Source organism: Cydia strobilella, chromosome 2 (genome assembly GCF_947568885.1).
Source record: "Cydia strobilella chromosome 2, ilCydStro3.1, whole genome shotgun sequence".
Taxonomy (NCBI): Eukaryota; Metazoa; Arthropoda; class Insecta; order Lepidoptera; family Tortricidae; genus Cydia; species Cydia strobilella.
This window is the reverse complement of record NC_086042.1, coordinates 10,609,586-10,627,193: the sequence shown is the minus strand read 5'-3', so window position 1 is coordinate 10,627,193 and position 17,608 is coordinate 10,609,586. Positions and strand designations below refer to the sequence as shown.

The following is a 17,608-nucleotide window of genomic DNA, read 5'->3' as shown; positions in this document are numbered from 1 at the left end:
ACAGCTGCTGTCGAATTCGCTAAAATATTTTGTCTCTACGAGATGCTCTAATCCAGATACCGATTAGAACTTTCGAATGGATGTCAATCATTTTAAGATCACTCGGCCGTGCGTCTCATTCGTATGTAATAAGTACATTATAGGTAAATATTAGTGCTACTGGTTTGACTGCTGAGGTTCTTTATCAGAACAATCAGAACACATCAACAACGGCATTCTGCGATTTTACAAGTTACCACTTTAAAATTTACTTATTAGAAAATACATATATAATATTAATTTACTCCGTTACAGTACAACTATGAATTAATAGTTATTTAATTAAATTTGATACACATTTAACGTTAATACACACATGCCTTTTAATAAACGAGCAAGGCGCCTCAAAAACACGCACTACTTTTTTACTACCTCCGTCTGGAATTTCGATCTTATAAAGATTTTTATCTACATCATCATAACCTCCCTATAATATATTCAGAAACGGTAAGCTATTGAATACTTTCGTAAAAATGGGGTTCAGTGACCCTTTTTTCTTGGTCTTCTCACAAAACCATAAAATAGACGGAATTGTCTTGCAGCTCTTTGTTAACTACATCTGCCGCTTCCTTAGATCCGTATGCAGACAAAAAATGCATTAAACAATTTAAACATCGTAAAATTTTTCAGAACATGAATATCATAATATGTTTTAGAAACGAACCGCTTGCATTTAAAAGGCAATGAGGTCAGTGATGACAACATCGAATAATGATTAGGTATCTTTTATTTATTAATAGTCCCTCTGTTAAGTATACTTAATTGGGTAGTTGACAATTTTTTTAATGGTATCAGTCGATCAGGTTTGTTTTAAGAATCAAATGTCTGTATGGGACCCATTGTCTTAAAGTAATACAAAAGTCACAAATGATGGTCAAAGTCTGGCATCGCCACTTTACTGAGCAAACGCAACACAAATGGAAACACATCGTGACGTCACTGTGTAACTTTGCTTAGAAGCCGTTTCGATGTATGGAAAACAAGGAAATGGCGATATTGTCGGTGAAATGTTGCGTTTAAGTATATTAAATTGTTGCCATTGCCATACAATTTTTTTTAATGTAAGGAATCGAATGGTATTACCGTTATTTTTTTCCTATTTGAAAGTTTAAAAAAAAAGTTTGTTTAAGTATTTTTTATTATTCCCATATATTTTTTAAGTTTCTAATTTACTGTGATAAATTGCTCATTTTCTATATATTTAACTATATTCAGTTATACAATTGAACATGTGTCAACTACCCTATTAAAATATAACTTTAAAACCATAGTCTCTTGGGATAATTAACTTTATGACAGAATATATGTGGTATTTTCTATAAAAAGGGACCTTATTGTCGATGGCGCTTACGCCATTGTAAACGATGCTCCGAAATCCGAAATAAATACAATGCCGCGCGACGCTGTGCGGCGTAAGCGCCATCGACAATAAGGTCCCTTTTCATAGAAAATGCCCCATATTATGACTATTATAGACTATGTACCTACTTATTCATTTCCCAATTTCCTATTATTATTGTCATTAGTTAACAATCAACCATAAACTTCTTCATACATACATTAACAAATAGCGTTTTTGGTAACATATAGAATAATAATAGCTTTAAGCATTTGTAATTGAACTATGCATTACAAGAAACATGTATATTTATTACAGCCACTAGTAATGGTCACATCCAGATAATAGCCTATAAAATATTTTATTACACGTTATTACCCCCAATACGTCGTAATCTACTTCCGTGTCGACGTGTCGAGACTACATAATGAAAGTGCTTCCAGTTAACCTACACCAACAATTCGTAACTTGGATTTCTAGCCATATGCACGTTTAGCATTTTACAACGGTAAAACGGAATAAGTTGTGGTCTTAGAAATGGCCGAATACGAAGGCGTACTATCATATTTGAGTATAACTCCGCATTTAAAAGTACTAAGATGTTGTGGAATTTTCCCTTTGGATTCCACTTCCCCAAACTTAAAAAAAAGATTACAGCGCTTCTACATATGCATCAGTTTTTCGCTTATAATGCTGTATACGCTGCTGCAGATAATTCACGTATTGCAAGTAAATAAACGATGCGGGTGAAATCAGATATGTGTCAGCTACGATGGTCAGGAGACTGGCGGTTGTTGTGCACCCTGGTGGTTCAAAAAACTTTTATTTTTTAATTTCCGTCGGGCCACTCCCTTATTTTATTATGCGGGCTGTACACACTTGTCAACAGACCCCCAAGACAGGCCCAGAACGAGTGTTTACATGCTGCTCCCTTCTCGACGCGCTCTTCCTTATCTCGTCTCGGCACAGCTCCGATCCAATCGGAGCGGCGCGAGAAGCTCTCGACGAGTGTGTACAGCGGACATACACCTATTATGTTGATAAAATACGCCAAAAATTGTAACTTTATGTCAACCGCAAAGGGCACAGCCACTACATTTTTATTAGGGTTCCGTACCCAAAGGGTAAAAACGGGACCCGGGACTGTCCTTCTGTCTGTCAGCAGGCTGTATCTCATGAACCGTGATAGCTAGACAGTTGAAATTTTCACAGATGATGTATTTCTGTTGCCGCTATAACAACAAATACTAAAAAGTACGAAATCCTCGGTGGGCGAGTCCGACTCGCAGTTGGCCGGTTTTTTAATGTTGTATGAAACCCTAAAAAACAGAAATATGTTTTTTTCTGATTTTTATTTAAGTCACTGTTTTCACACTGTTTTTAACATGTGATTTATAAGCTATGAAGTAGAATTTTTATATCTATTTTTTCTAAATTTTTAATAATAAGTAGGTATAACAAAATAAGAGAGACAACATATAACTGATAAGCGTTGACGTACCTATGTTCTGGCTAGAGTGAATTGTTCCCATACAAACGTGAACCACCCTAGTGCACCCTGCTGGTGTTCGCGGCGCAGCGCTTGCGCAGCGTCGCGTGGTAACTGTTACATGCACGTCCGCAAACATCAGCCTACAACCGCAACAGCACCAGGCAGCCTAGCCAAGGTGACGATCGCTTGCGCTTCGCTATCGAATCGCTTTGTGTCTCTCTATCACTCTTCCATATTAGTGTGACAGTGACAGTTGCGTTTCGTTCGCTACGTAGCGTTAGCGATTGTCATGTTGTCTACGGGGCCTGGAATGCCAGACTTGCAAGCTATCATATTGACTCTGACGGCTAATGCCATCCACTCTGAACAAATGCACAAGACATTTAAACATATTAACCCCTTGTAATCTGCAGGACAGAAATGGGGTGGCATGTAGCAGGGTGCCTAGGACATAGTATTACTACATGAAGGAACATGATGATTTCATATAACTTAACGTTTTTTTTTTTCTTAGGTGCGTACTGATGTCGAAAAAGTAATGGATGCAATGTTTTTACTACTAACATTTCTTGATTGCATCTTTAAACAAGTTATGTTTATGAAGAAACCTCATAAGATACTGGAAATGCTTAATATAATGAAGGGTAAGCGTAATTTTTTAACCGACTACGGCAAAGCTAAAAAGGAGGTCGGGTGTGTTTATTTATTTATTTAAACTATTGCACAATAAAAATAAGCACAAATGGCGGCTTTAAGGCATTCTCTACCAGTCAACTATATTGTATTTTTAGGGGTTCCGTACCCAAAGGGTAAAAATGGGACCCTATTACTAAGACTTCGCTGTCCGTCTGTCCGTCTGTCTGTCACCAGGCTTTATCTAATGAACCGTGATAGCTAGAGAGTTGAAATTTTCATAGATGATGTATTTCTGGTGCCGCTATAACAACAAACCGTATTTCCTTTGAGATTGTGTAATTAATTTCGACATTACTGGTGGAGTAATGTGTCTTATAAATGTATTTGCATGCATTATACTATGTTTAATGTGCAAATAAATGATTGATTGATTGATTGAAATACTAAAAAGTACGGAACCCTCGGTGGGCGAGACCGACTCGCACTTGTCCGTTTTTTTTATTTGGGATAAGAAACAAAAAAACCCGGCCAAGTGCGAGTCGGACTCGCGCACGAAGGGTTTCGTACCATTATCTATTGTGTTTAGTATTTGTTGTTAAAGCGGCAACAGAAATACATCATCTGTGAAAATTTCAACTGTCTAGCTATCACGGTTCATGAGATACAGCCTGGTGACAGACAGACAGAGGGACAGTGGAGTCTTAGTAATAGGGTCCCGTTTTTACCCTTTGGGTACGGAACCAAAAAGAAGAAAAAACAATCTTAACTTAAATAGTAATTTTACCGCTTTCGAATTTCGATATTGTAAAGCAACGTTTTTAAAATAAACGTCAACGTCAACGTCTCTTAGAAAAATATGACCATATAAGGAGATTTTTCGCCTTCTGGCTCAGGGAACCGCCTTAAATAAATAGTCTGAAATGTTTGCGCTTCACACACAACCCAACATATATTGCTTGTTTAAAATTGTTATGTTTAACTGTCAGAACTGCTCTTTCCTTCTGTATAATTATGTATATTCTCAATTAGGGCAGAGTTTCAACCAAGGACTAGATGAGCATCGGCCACTTCTCGTGAGGACAATTATTCATGCTCAATTTCTGCTGCGACTGTTTAACAAACTTTGCATAGTGACTTGTTTTCTTTGGATCACGTTGCCTATTTATTTGCATTTAAATAATGAAACAGTTGAATTCACCATATAGGTGCCTTTTGACACTAATGAAAATTCAAAGTAAGTAAGCACCTACTCTTATTAAAAACAATTGATTAACATTGCTTACCATGCGCAACTGTTCATGGCTTACAAAAAAGTGATTAACGCTCTATTTTATATATTAGCAATTACATTATAGCCTGCTGTTTAGTAAAAAAACACTGCTTTTCAAGCCAAGCAAAGGTGCGCATGATAACGGCATTGCCGCTTTTGGTAATCATAAAGTGTATCCCTATCTCGCTTATGGTATGGTAAAGTACTTATCTAGTTTTTTTCATGAAACAACTACCTACTTTTTTATTTCAAACTTTTATATTAAAGGAAAAAATTAAAAATGTATCACGTTTTTTCCGCAAATTTGTAGTAAGTATCGGTTGTGAGCGTTTTTGCATGATAAAAAATAGTTTTATTTATTTTGTCCAGGTTTTATATTGTCATCTGTTATGTATGGATGCAAACTACGTGGCTAGGTCTAAACAATTCAACGATGGACATTTTTATTGTGTACCTGTTTGCACAAATCAAGACTCAAATTTGCATTTTGAGGTAACGGCGTAACGAAATTTCATATTTAAAGTAAATAATTGACGAAAAAGCACAAAAAAGCAGTTTTTTTTTTCGTTGCAGGTTAAATTTAGAAAATCTTGTTAGTAGATGTCAAGAAGAAACAAGAACTACATCTCATTCTTTTATGGAACATCTTGAATGGCGATTTAGAGGAATTATTTACCACTATAATCAAATCATCAAGTAAGAATACGAAACCAAATAGCTTCAAATTATAGTTACGAATCATTTTTACTGCTTTGCCTTGCAAGGAATCTTGTTGATATTAAGTAATCAATTTTTGCTTCCACTGCGGTCGGTACACTAATAAGATTACAATCCTACACAAACAAATGAATTTCTTGCTATCAAAACTTTTGAAGAAAAATTAAGCTATGGGTAATACCATAGCTTAATTTTTCTTTACCTACTATTTAGTAGTTTATACAAATGTAGGTATCAAACAATATAATTATGACCAAACTTCCGTGAGACACAGACATATTAAATAGGTATATTAACGGGTCACGTTACGGGTACGGAATGAAACATGTCGAGCGTTTTTCGACCTAAAATACGCGAGTGACCCGTTATTAATATATTTAATATAATTATGCATTTAAAAAACCTAATTAGAATTTAATACTGAATGACCAAATTTTGCAACAGTTTGCTAGAATCCTGCAACGTGTTACTAGCAACATTAAAATTAGTTTGAATAATAAACGTGAATACGACCTCTTTTCTGGTACAAGAGGGATACAAGATGCAATTGATTGATGAAATTAATGTTATTAAAGAAATACCATATTATTTAATTAAACCTGAATGCGCCTCCAGACCTACGCCACCGCCATGAACCAAATTGTTGCCGTAACGTCGTCGTCGCAACTGTCATTTTATTAGGTAGTTAGGACAACGCCTAATAATGGCGTTATTCATAAATGCGCTACTAGCCTCAATTAACTGTTAATTATTTGTTATAATCTGTCATTTTGACTTAATGTATTTGTAAGAAAAAGATGAGATATAAATTGAGGCTTGTAAAGTTTTATGAATAATTAATTTAAAGGGGTATTTCTGATGACCCGAGTGGTTATTGTAATGTATTTTTAGCAGAAATATCGAGTTAATATTTTGCATTTATATGAGATCATTTTTCTGCCTGGCGCTTAAGAGGAAAGGGGACGGCAGTTTCTCCATACAAACGTAGTCCCCATTTTCCTCTCTGGATATTGACATTACGTAAAATATCTACATATATGCATGTGTCCTGACTGACTTCATCAACGCAGAGCCGAAATTACAAAAGATAGAAAAATGAAATTTGCACACCAGATTATAGGTATTTATAATGTGTACCAGAGATAAGAAGCGATTTAGAGAAATTCAACCCCTAAGGGGTTAAAAAGGGTGTGAAACTTTATATTTTGAAACTTTTTAAAAAGGTATTTTAACAAGAAAACTAATTTCAGCGTAAATATTCATACCCTAAGGTGGTGAAAAAGGGGTTGAAAGTTTGTATAGAGATCAAACATTTTTTGAGCGTGAGACTTGAAACGTTGTATAAAGTAAAGCAATTTTAACGTTATTTAAAAATTCATCCCCTAAAAGGGTTAAATAGGGGTCGAAAGCTTGAATCCATTACAAATGCTTTATAACTTCTTAGAAAGGCATAATATAAGATTACAAAAAAAAGTTTTTTCAATGTTCCTGATAATTCAACCCCTAAGGGGTTAAAAAGCAGATAGAATTTTATATGTGGTTAAATTTTTTTGAAGTTAGGAACTTAAAACTTGGTAAAAGAGCATTGTATTAAAATAGACGAAAACTGATTTCACCGTTTTTGAAAATTCATTCCCTAAGTAGATACAATAATAGAAAACAAGAAAAGTAATTTCAGCGTTTTTAGAAATTTATTCCCTTCCCCTAAGTTAGTGAAAAAAGGGTTGAAAGTTTGCATCGAGAGCGAACATTTTTTTTTTAAATAGTGGACTTGAAAATCTTCTGAGGGGGTTGAGAGGGATTATATCGGGAACGTTTTTTTTTTCAGTTAAGGGCTTGAAAGTTCGTAGTTTGTCAGTTTGTCACAGACAAATCTAATGCGTTGTATATTCACTGAGCAACCGAGTAGTGAGGGCTTGGAACAAACTCCCAGAAGACGTGGTTTCAGTTAAGTCGAATAGCTTCACATGTTTCGATCCAATTTACGAGGACCGTCTTCACGGAGCAACGACACGTCTTCACTGGTCGAGGGCGCGCCGTGTACTGCGGGCCAAAGCCCGACTCGCACGGCCGCTCACGTTAAGTTTGAAGTCGGTGCCAAGCCAAATTTTAATAGCATCAACACCGTCAAATCGAATGCCAACTCTGGTGTAGTTTATTAAGAAAGAAAGAACCAGTATATAATGAGTATTGACACTCCTCAAATATTATAGGCATACATATTATTATACATATCACTTATTGGCTTGGCACCGACTTCAAACGTATCAGTTGCTAGCGCATAGAAAAGGAATAACATTATTTTATTTCATCCTTTTTGAAGTCGGTTTTATTTATTTTTGTTTTTTCAAAGTTCTTATCTAATGTAATTTACGATTTTTAAGCGCGGAGGGGCAGTGTTTACTTGCTTATCCTAAAGAACGCACATACTAATAAATACTTACACTTACTTTCAGATTTTCGAAGATAAATGAGGAGATATTTAGCAGTGCTATACTTTTCCAAATTTTGATTAGTGGTTGGATTATTTGCACCACCGCCTACAGAACAATTACCGTAAGTTAATGTGCTTTATAAGCCTTTATTATTATAAACGTTTATTCGGAAATCTCGGAATGGCTAAACTGAGACATTATAATTAATAATTAGCTAGCTCTAGCATGCTTATTTAGTACAGGTATAAATGTTAACGTTAGTAAAATTAAACCCTTAAATCGTGAATGACATACTTTGGATATTATAGTTGGCTAGAAGGTGCCTAAAGCCTTCACAAGAGGGATTTGTCGTAACTTCGAAAATAGGGAAAATTTGAAAATCACGAATTTTTACTACACAAAGCAATTCATACCCTGGCGACACTTGCCGAGACGCCATGTTTAGATCAGTCTGCCTTCCCGCTTCAGTTCGCTCCGGGTCGCTAGTCATGGAAGCACGTGTGCTAGAAACACTTTTCTGAGTTAACTGCGGATGCCTCTCAAAGACTTCAAAGACTTAAAATTACCCCATGTCATAACTCCAGAACCTGTTGTTAATTTAGGCATTATTGAGTGAGGCACAACGCACAACAGGCTAACCGTAGTTTTATAAGTGCATTCGTATTATCCCCACGGGAAAAAATCGATTGTAGATATATAATTTTTATATAATAATCCCAAATTATTTTTATAGTCCATTATCCGTGACCTTTTAATGTGGTAAAAATATAAAAAAACACATGTTTTTTAAAGTATCAATTAGACTTTTTAAGAAATGAGGATTCACAAGAATAAAAACGTAGGTACACTTATCTAATCATTTCTTTGAATAAGTTTTGTTTTTGTTTGAAAGTAGATACTAATGATGTTTTCAATGCGATCTACAACGAGAATGTGTTTTCAGATAAATCCTCTTTCCGGAGAATTCGTATCCATGTTATTGTACATGATTTGCATTATTTCGGAACTTTTCTTATTTTGCTTTTACGGTAACGAGGTGGCTCACGAGGTAAGTAACTGTTTGATTTTCGTTTTGTAAATAAACTAAGTCATGGCATATACGGTCAGGAATTAAATTAACATTATGTAATATAATAAAGTCTTGCCACAACTACTAAAATACACTAAAAATTATGTGCCTTAGTATACTTGGACATATTTACCTACAAAGACCGAACATTATTATACCTACAACACTACAACGCTTCTAGTTATGATAGCTATATAGGTCTACCTATTCTAATTGCTTTTATATGTAAAATCATTTCATTTTTGTGTGCTTATATTTTGTTAGTACTTATACCATAAATGGTCCTGTGCAATGTGCAACGTTATATATATTTATCAGAGCCAAAGATTGATGGAATCTGCGTACTGCATGCAATGGGAGGAGATGCCAGTAAAATATCGTCGGTACTTAATAATTTTTATGGAGAGAATTAAGTGCTCTATATTACCAAAAGCTGGCAAGATTGTACCACTCTCGATCAACACTTTTGTTCAGGTACTTACGTTTAATCCATATTATGTACTAGTCCATATTTAACTCTAGCTTATGATCTACAATCGCAATCAGTGAATAAGTTTCAACTACTGAAGACACATGAAGGGTACACGGAAAGAACATGTCTAGTCACTTAAGTAACATTTTGAGTAACCGCAGTTTTAAAATTTGGAACCATGTCAAAATGTATGGTAATTCCGTGACCAGGTCTTTTTTAACTAAAAAAAAGTTGTGTTACATATATTATACAGTGGTAGCAAAATATATAACTAATAGTTCATTAAGAGCTCTACATTTTGAGATGAAAATCTCACTTTCCCAAAAAAGTGACAAGACATGTTCTTTCCGTGTACCCTTCACATGTTCATCTAAATTACAATAACTCAATTTATAAAATTCGCTTTCATAAAGTTTCTAAATTTCCTTAGAGCATGCGCGATCATTTTTATTTTGATAAATAAATCCTTCCTTAAATCCTTAAAAAGATAAATAAATGGCGGGTGATACGTACAATAATTATTATGTAGCATAATTATATTAATTATAGTTACTATGAAATTTGAGGTCAAATCGTAATATATTGAAACATACGATTTAGAATAATGTAGTTAACTTAACTAGATACCTACTAAATAATAATGACTTCCATCTAGCCGAGATTGCGTTCGCGTTCTAGCCCTACAGAGAGTTAGCAGTTAGATCTCGACCCACTTTCATCATTGAATACTCGTTACATACAGCTTTTCAAATTGAACTGCATCCGAGACTTGAAACAGTTTTTGCGATAAAAATACGCGATCTAACTTTAAGTGCAAAGTCAGCTTGCTCCTATAATTTTACCTACTCGTACTTATATTTTAGCTTCATTTCTATTGTACTGTTTATTTATCTGGTTTTGTACTGGTTATTTTTCTTAGTATATGGCATTTATTTCAGTTTACTGTTTATTTACTGTAATTTGGTGTGTGTAATAACTAATTTATAACATCTTAAGTAGGTACATGGTACATACTTAAGATATGATAAATTCGTTACTGTTAAGTTTTAGTATAAGTAAGGATATGTGTTTTAAGTTCCGATTACAATACTGTACTAAAATTACTGTCTGAACTCCTTTCTTCCTTATTTCTTATATATCTATAGGTTCTAAACTGCAGGAAATCTTTTTTTTTACAGATTATCAAGACTTCGTATACATTCTACACATTCTTGAGTAACTCAAATGCAAACTAACATACAACCTTAACGAAGCCTACGTAAATACTTGTCAAGTAACATTTTTTAGGGTTCCGTACCCAAAGGGTAAAAACGGGATCCTATTACTAAGACTCCACTGTCCGTCTCCCTGTCTGTCACCAGGCTGTACCTCATGAACCGCGATAGCTAGACAGTTGAAATTTTCACACATGATGTATTTCTGTTGCCGCTATAACACCATATATTATGGATACCAAATGAAAGCTAGTAAAAAGGCCATTTCAAAAATATAAGTATGTAGACAGTCGGGTTTTTTGTTTATTTTAAAAATAGTTGCAGACTAATGTAACAGAAAATTGTACTGTTTTTCAACTTGATGTACTTTTTAGGGTTCCGTACCTCAAACGGAACCCTTATAGGTCCACTCGTGCGTCTGTCTGTCTGTCTGTCTGTCTGTCCGTCTGTCACAGCCTATTTTCTCCGAAACTACTGGACCAATTAAGTTGAAATTTGGTACACATATGTAAGTTTGTGACCCAAAGATGGACATGTAACGTAAACATATTGATTTTAAACACGGGGGCCACTTTTGGGGGGTAAATGAGAAAATTAAAAAATAAAGTTTGTCAAACTATATCGTGTTACATATCAAATTGCTCATTGTGAGAATCTCAAATATATTTTATTTATAATTTTAAGATAAATAGTTTAGAAGTTGTTCAAGAGACTAGGCAAAAAATGACCATCCCCCCCCCCCTTATCCGAAACTACTGGGTCAAAAATTTTGAAAAAAATACACAAAATAGATCTAAATAGATCACCGGAAAACCTATTAGAAATGTGCAGTCAAGCGTGAGTCGGACTTAATTACTTAGTAGTTTTTGATTCGACCCCTACGGGTTTTTTAAAGACATTTCACATAAAAAATACATTGTTTAAATTGTGTAATGTACGGAACCCTTGGAACGCGAGTCCTACTCGCACTTGGCCGGTTTTTTTTATATATATCTGGTTAATTATTTTTAAACATTATATAGAGGATATTTACAGTCATTGGGTATAAAATTTGAAATAATCTATTCAGTCATTTTCAATTTCGAGCAGTTCAAAGTCAACTCTGTGTTGTGAAATTTTTGACCGTTTTCTAATAATTTGTTAGAGCAAGTAGTAAAAATGTCACAGTGTGTAACTCAGTGTGTGTGTGTGTGATCTACTCACAAAGCCCTTTCATTTGGTACCCCACATGGTGTGTTTAAAAAAAAAAGACGTCAAAGCAACTACCCAACTACCCCCACCACTTGCACCCCCGCGCTTGTCTTCTCATATATTTGTGTTCAGGACATTATTCGCCCATATCCGAGACGACGAAAACTAACCTAAAGCCAGTTCGGCCACCCTACTATAACAATCAATTCTAACCATTTAATTTGTACGGAACCCTCGGTGGGCGAGTCCGACTCGCACTTCGCCGGTTTTTTATTTGTACTTTGATAGTTGGCAACGATCACGTAATGCTTGATGTAAACCTCTGCTTATTTTAGTATTTTTAAACTTTGCGCAGAGTTATTAAATATTTCACATATGTTGAATAAATAATACCTACACATATTTAGCACTGATGACAGCTAACAATTGTTATAGACACGAGAACCTACCTGCTAATTAGAATTATTTGCTTTAAAATACCTTGTACTCCATAATACGTAGGTATATATCAATCAATTGAGAATTTAGATATTTCTCAACGATTCACCTGAAATTGTCTGTAGATATTTTCACTATCTAGACCACTTGTAATGTATACATATTTTTTATTTCCGTAAAGCTAAAAGAACACAGAAATATAAATAAAGTACAATTCGTAGAACTGTGCGATTGGTATTATTTTTAGCTCCCGTATCAACACAAATCAAATTTCAGTAAAAAGAAAAAAAAACTATGGAATAACAGCAGGCGAGCTAGTGTGGAGGGAATTTTGTTGCCGCCGACCTCCGGTAGGTGTATTGCTGTCTGTTTATTTAGTTGTATTGACTGTTATTTAAAGTACGTTGCACAATCGCTACGGCTTTTCTTACACGAAACATCAATGTGCTCCAAAACATAACCGTTTTTTTATGACATAGAAAGTACATAATACATATATTACACCTTCGCTATCATTTGGGCTTATTATACCAAGGTGATAATAGATGATGATAGATAGATAAAGGTAAGCCGGCTTAGCAAGTACTAAAGTATACTTTAGTACTCTTTATGGTAAGTCAATGTACATCAATGTACATTTTAGAAATCTGCAAATTTGTCAGGAAATACCCGGAATTCTTTCCAAAAATTGCCGACCGTCCTCGACGTTTTGAAGTTCTGTACTAAAGCTACATAAATCAAGCCCAAACATGATGGCCATCAAAATTTATAATAAAACAATAAAATATTTTGGAAGATGAAATGTAATTCTTTTGTAGTTCAGTGTATTTATTGGACATGTCTCATTTTACAATTTTTAATTTAAGCTTGAAATTGACATTATATAGTTATTGATATTTTTGACATAAACTTACAATCGTTTTAAGTATGTATATTATTATTGTATATCTAATTTTATAATTTTTAGTGAAATAAAATCAGTTATTACTCAGTTATATAATATATAGTTATTACTTTAGAAATAACTATATATTATATAATACAACTATGAAATTATTAAAAGTTAAATAAGACACTGTCAAATATATTGTACATACATAAATTAATCTTTAGATTTAAGATAATTGCCTTGCCCTACCAGGGCCCATGTGAAACAAACTATTATATATGTAACACCTGTGTACCATGGATGCAATAAATAAATATGAAATATGAAAAGCCATAACGATTAGAAAACACGAATATTGTAAAGAAACTACACATTTGTTATATACGATGTCGCTATCATTTGGTACTTATATGGATTTACTACTTACTTATATCACATGATCTTTGGTACTTAATAATAATATTGAATTAGGTAATGGCACATGTCACCTTATAACCATACGAGGATTTAGATGCTGGAATAACTTTGTGTACGTACAATTATCTATTGTTTATAACCTTGTTTATTTAAATATAAAATTGGTTTCAAAATTGCCTTCATAGATGTTTTTTTATGAAGTTTTACCTATTTTCTGACTGGTCCGCGCTCCAAAAACTACGGGGTATGCTTATATAGTGCATTACAAGTTACAATATACTTTAAACACTTAAAAAAAACCTAAAACTTTCCCTTATCAAAATTGAATGACCCTTCGTTATGTCTCGCGAAAGCTCTTATGTTTTATATTAACGGTAGACTTGATTTTTAGGCCAGGAAATAAATGCCCAAAAAAAGGTATAGAGGGAAATGCTTGGAACACAATTTTTGACTTCGTAGCTTTGTTTGGACTAGTTAGGAGGTGAACATATCAAAAGTCCCCGGCCGTAACCCTGGTGCTGGGGGGGAGAGGGGGGTCTGAAGGTTCCATTTTTTCACACCTTCAAAGTATGATATTTAAGATAAAAACTATATTATATCCTGTCTCCGGACTTAAAACATCTATTTACCAAATTTCAACTAAATCGGTTCAGCGGTTTAAGCGTGAGGAGGAGTTTAAAAAAAAGTTATTTGTTTAAAGTTTATATGTTTTTACTTAGGAAAGGTGTCAATGTTGATACCATAAATGAATTCAGCACCCCCGATTTATACGAAAACGTTACCGAACCCGTCCTAGCAGCTTTCCTGATGTAGATAATCAAGATAAAAATGAGAGCCCTAAATAAACCTTCAAGAGCGGATATCTCAAAAACTATACAAGATATCAAAAAAATTGACCTAATGAAACTTGTAACAAATTAAATCACTTTTCATTTTGTATAAGTGGCCATGTCGCTCAGACCCATAGTTTCCGACAATATAATCGAAAAACCGAAAAATTTAACCTTCAAACCCCCTCACCCCCTCAGCACTAGGGTTAGGGTCAGGGACTTTTGATATGTTCATCTCCTAACTAGTCCAAACAAAGCTACGAAGTTAAAAATTGTGTTCCTAGCATTTCTCTCTATACCTTCTTATTGCTTGGCCTTTTTGCGAAATTACACGCTTATTTGTCAGAACTTAATATTGGGTTCGTAACATTAAAATTGATAGTTGTAGCCTCAAACTGAAAACGGAACTCTTTATGTGCTGAGTTGCGGAGTAAGTTTCTGCTGCATTAAGTTATTGTTTAAGTAAGTTTTTAAAGGGACGAACATGAACTTTTGCGTTCAAATGAAAAATAATAACCAGTAAAAATTTATTGTCATAATATATTGACTTATTGAGTAAATGTACCTACCCAGTAAAAACGTACTCATGAGAAAAAACTTATTTAACCGAGTACTGTCTTCCGAAATGGAATTTATGTAATGCAGCTTGCACTTAGTTTTGCGAATTCCTCGTGGTGTCTGGTTATTGGGAACAAAACTTAGAACTTTTAATACAAAACTTAGATGTGTCTTGCAACGTTGCAATCATAAAGGTATTATGTTTGTACCTACAGGAGATTTCATTACAACTTTTTTAAATACTGTGTGTAAGTATAAACTTGGTATTTTCAGAAGGATTACTTCCAGAAATTCCGAAAAATTAATTCAGAAGTGTGGGATCATTGTTTGCAATTCGCACGGTGAGATGTCGGCGTCGGCCATTCTTATCGTTGCGTGAATTATGCAGGTAATGGGCCGCGTTTACAGGCGTACGTGCCCCGGCATTCATTACGGTGGCTAATTAAACCAGCCGTCGAGATTCCGACGACGAATCCGCCTTTCAGACCGTGTATTATTCGCTACGCAGCGCACATGCGAGTCGAACGCTCAGGAGGCTGGTCGAGTGAGTCGTCTCACTACGCTCACCAATAAGTGCGAGCAAGATGCCTAATAACACGAGTCAAGATGAAAACTCTAACAATATGCTAAATCAAAATCGATCTCCAGGCTTACGAGGGCTGATCCGAAAGTTGTTAGCTGCTCCGGCTCCACTTATGCGATCACAATATTATTTATACCTAGGTCAGATGGTAGTCGCTTTCGTAAAAACTAGTGCCTACGTCAATTCTTAGGATTAGTTGTCAAGCGGACCCCAGGCTCCCATGATGAGCCGTGGCAAAATGCCGGGATAACGCGAGAAAGATGAATTAGTGGTATCTAACATATATGCATGTTGACTTAAGCGTTTTGACTCGCTTGCGTTCGCTTAGCGATTGGAATAACATTCGAGGACAAAACGCTTCTACATATTTTCTTTCATAAAATTTTAAGTGGTGCCGCGTTGGCATTCATTGTTAACGTGGGGCGACGGTAGGGCTGTAGGAATATGAAGATTAAAAAATTTGCATAATAAATTAGCACCGACAATGGTACCTAATAGTGATTTTGTATGCCCATTAACTTTATAATGGTGGATTTCTTTACTTCGAAGTTGCACAGATCAACCTAGTTCTAAACTATGCAAACTTTAAAATCTGGGTATTAGGCCTAATAAACATGGGCAATAGATAAACGCGCTGGAATTCGATAATATGGGGCAGATGTAGGAGTAAAGCATAATGGGCGTGTTTATCTGCGGACCTTTTATCCTCGCACTATACTACCTATTATTTACCTACTCTAAGAAGAGGGTAGCCCGACAAACCTCGCAGCAATACTGCATTGTATTTTTGATGTTGCCTTTCCCTAGAAGGGGAAGCAGGCTCGGAAACTGATATGTTTACCCTGCAATTTCCCCAAAACCCGGCCCGTGCGCCCAATAATTAAGCGAGCGCTGCCAAAGGGCTCAGATGTTAAGTACATCTGAAACCGAAGCAATGCCTTTCATTTTGCGATCTTTCATTCTCTCAAATTAATGCTTGCTGGAGTATAGTACGTTCGATTTTATTTTGTTCGCTGACGAAAATAGGATAGGAATTATATGCAATTTTACTTTACTAGTATTTCGCGCGCGAGCTACACTGTATGTCTATTTCTAAACGTTATATACATAGACTATGTGTCCCTCTATAACAGTAAGAGTGTCTACTTACACTTGGAGGATACTCGTATAAACAAACGGAGTAGCCATTAACAGGCGGTCCCCTCTGTAGGAATTCTATGACCAATGGACATTGTATGGACTGACGTTTATCTGACATGGCTATTTTTACGTTACGTATACATTTGACGTGCCCCTCCCCCGCAAAAATCGGCAGACTGTTTTGTACAGAAAATTACAGACGTCTCCATTTGGCTATATTCTCCAAGTTTGTACACAAACTTCAACAAAACATGAACCAACGAGTAACAATGCAGAATTCCGAGAGCTATTTGCAACAATAAATTGGTTGTAAACGTCTTGTTACACCATCGCGTGCAGCAATACTAGCGGCGTATAATGCACTTCATCCACAGTTCAAATTTGAAATTCCTCGCAGCTACAGATGGCGGATTAGGAATGCCCGGAAGGCGCGGCATGCCAGATGACATCCACTCGAACACTGTTCTTTCTTTATTGCCTCTTCTGCTGTCTACGTGAGTCTATTTGGCGTTAGAACACCTCAGAATATTTTCAGCTAATAATATACACCAATAAAATGTATACACGGTGGCTAAAAAATTCGTTTAGCCCGTTGCCAGGGAGGTTTTGGGATTATACTGAGCAACTTTTACTATGGGACCAACCCCGAAATCGCGAAAAAAAAATTTGGCTGTTTCATACATTTTGGCTGGTCCATTTTCTATGGGAGGGTTAATTATATTTTAATTCTTATGCCTCCTCTACACGATGGCCCAGCGTAGGCCAGTCTAAGGGACGCAGCTATGCATTGGAATGAGATAGCAAAATCACTTGCTCCCTCTAACGCATAAATGCGTCCCTTGGACTGGCCTACGCTGGGCCATCGTGTAGAGGAGCCCC

The 17,608-nt window shown here is 35.4% G+C and overlaps 1 protein-coding gene and 1 long non-coding RNA gene across 3 annotated transcripts in view; one reads left to right on the top strand and one right to left on the bottom strand.

Moving 5' to 3' along the window:
* LOC134751878 (uncharacterized) overlaps nt 1–17,608 on the bottom strand; it is a 203,201-nt gene that overhangs the window by 103,769 nt on the left and 81,824 nt on the right. The window lies entirely within an intron of this gene.
* LOC134755433 (odorant receptor 94a-like) lies at nt 1,910–10,731 on the top strand. Of its 2 annotated transcripts, XM_063691989.1 has the most exons (9): nt 1,910–2,107; nt 3,385–3,514; nt 4,536–4,740; nt 5,146–5,268; nt 5,350–5,472; nt 7,950–8,049; nt 8,872–8,976; nt 9,316–9,471; nt 10,648–10,731. In XM_063691989.1, the coding sequence occupies exons 4-9, from the start codon at nt 5,174–5,176 to the stop codon at nt 10,702–10,704; spliced, it is 636 nt and encodes a 211-aa protein (XP_063548059.1). In that variant the 5' UTR covers nt 1,910–2,107; nt 3,385–3,514; nt 4,536–4,740; nt 5,146–5,173; the 3' UTR covers nt 10,705–10,731. The 2 variants fall into 2 exon arrangements, with proteins under 2 accessions (XP_063548059.1, XP_063548060.1); XM_063691990.1 differs by lacking the exon at nt 5,350–5,472.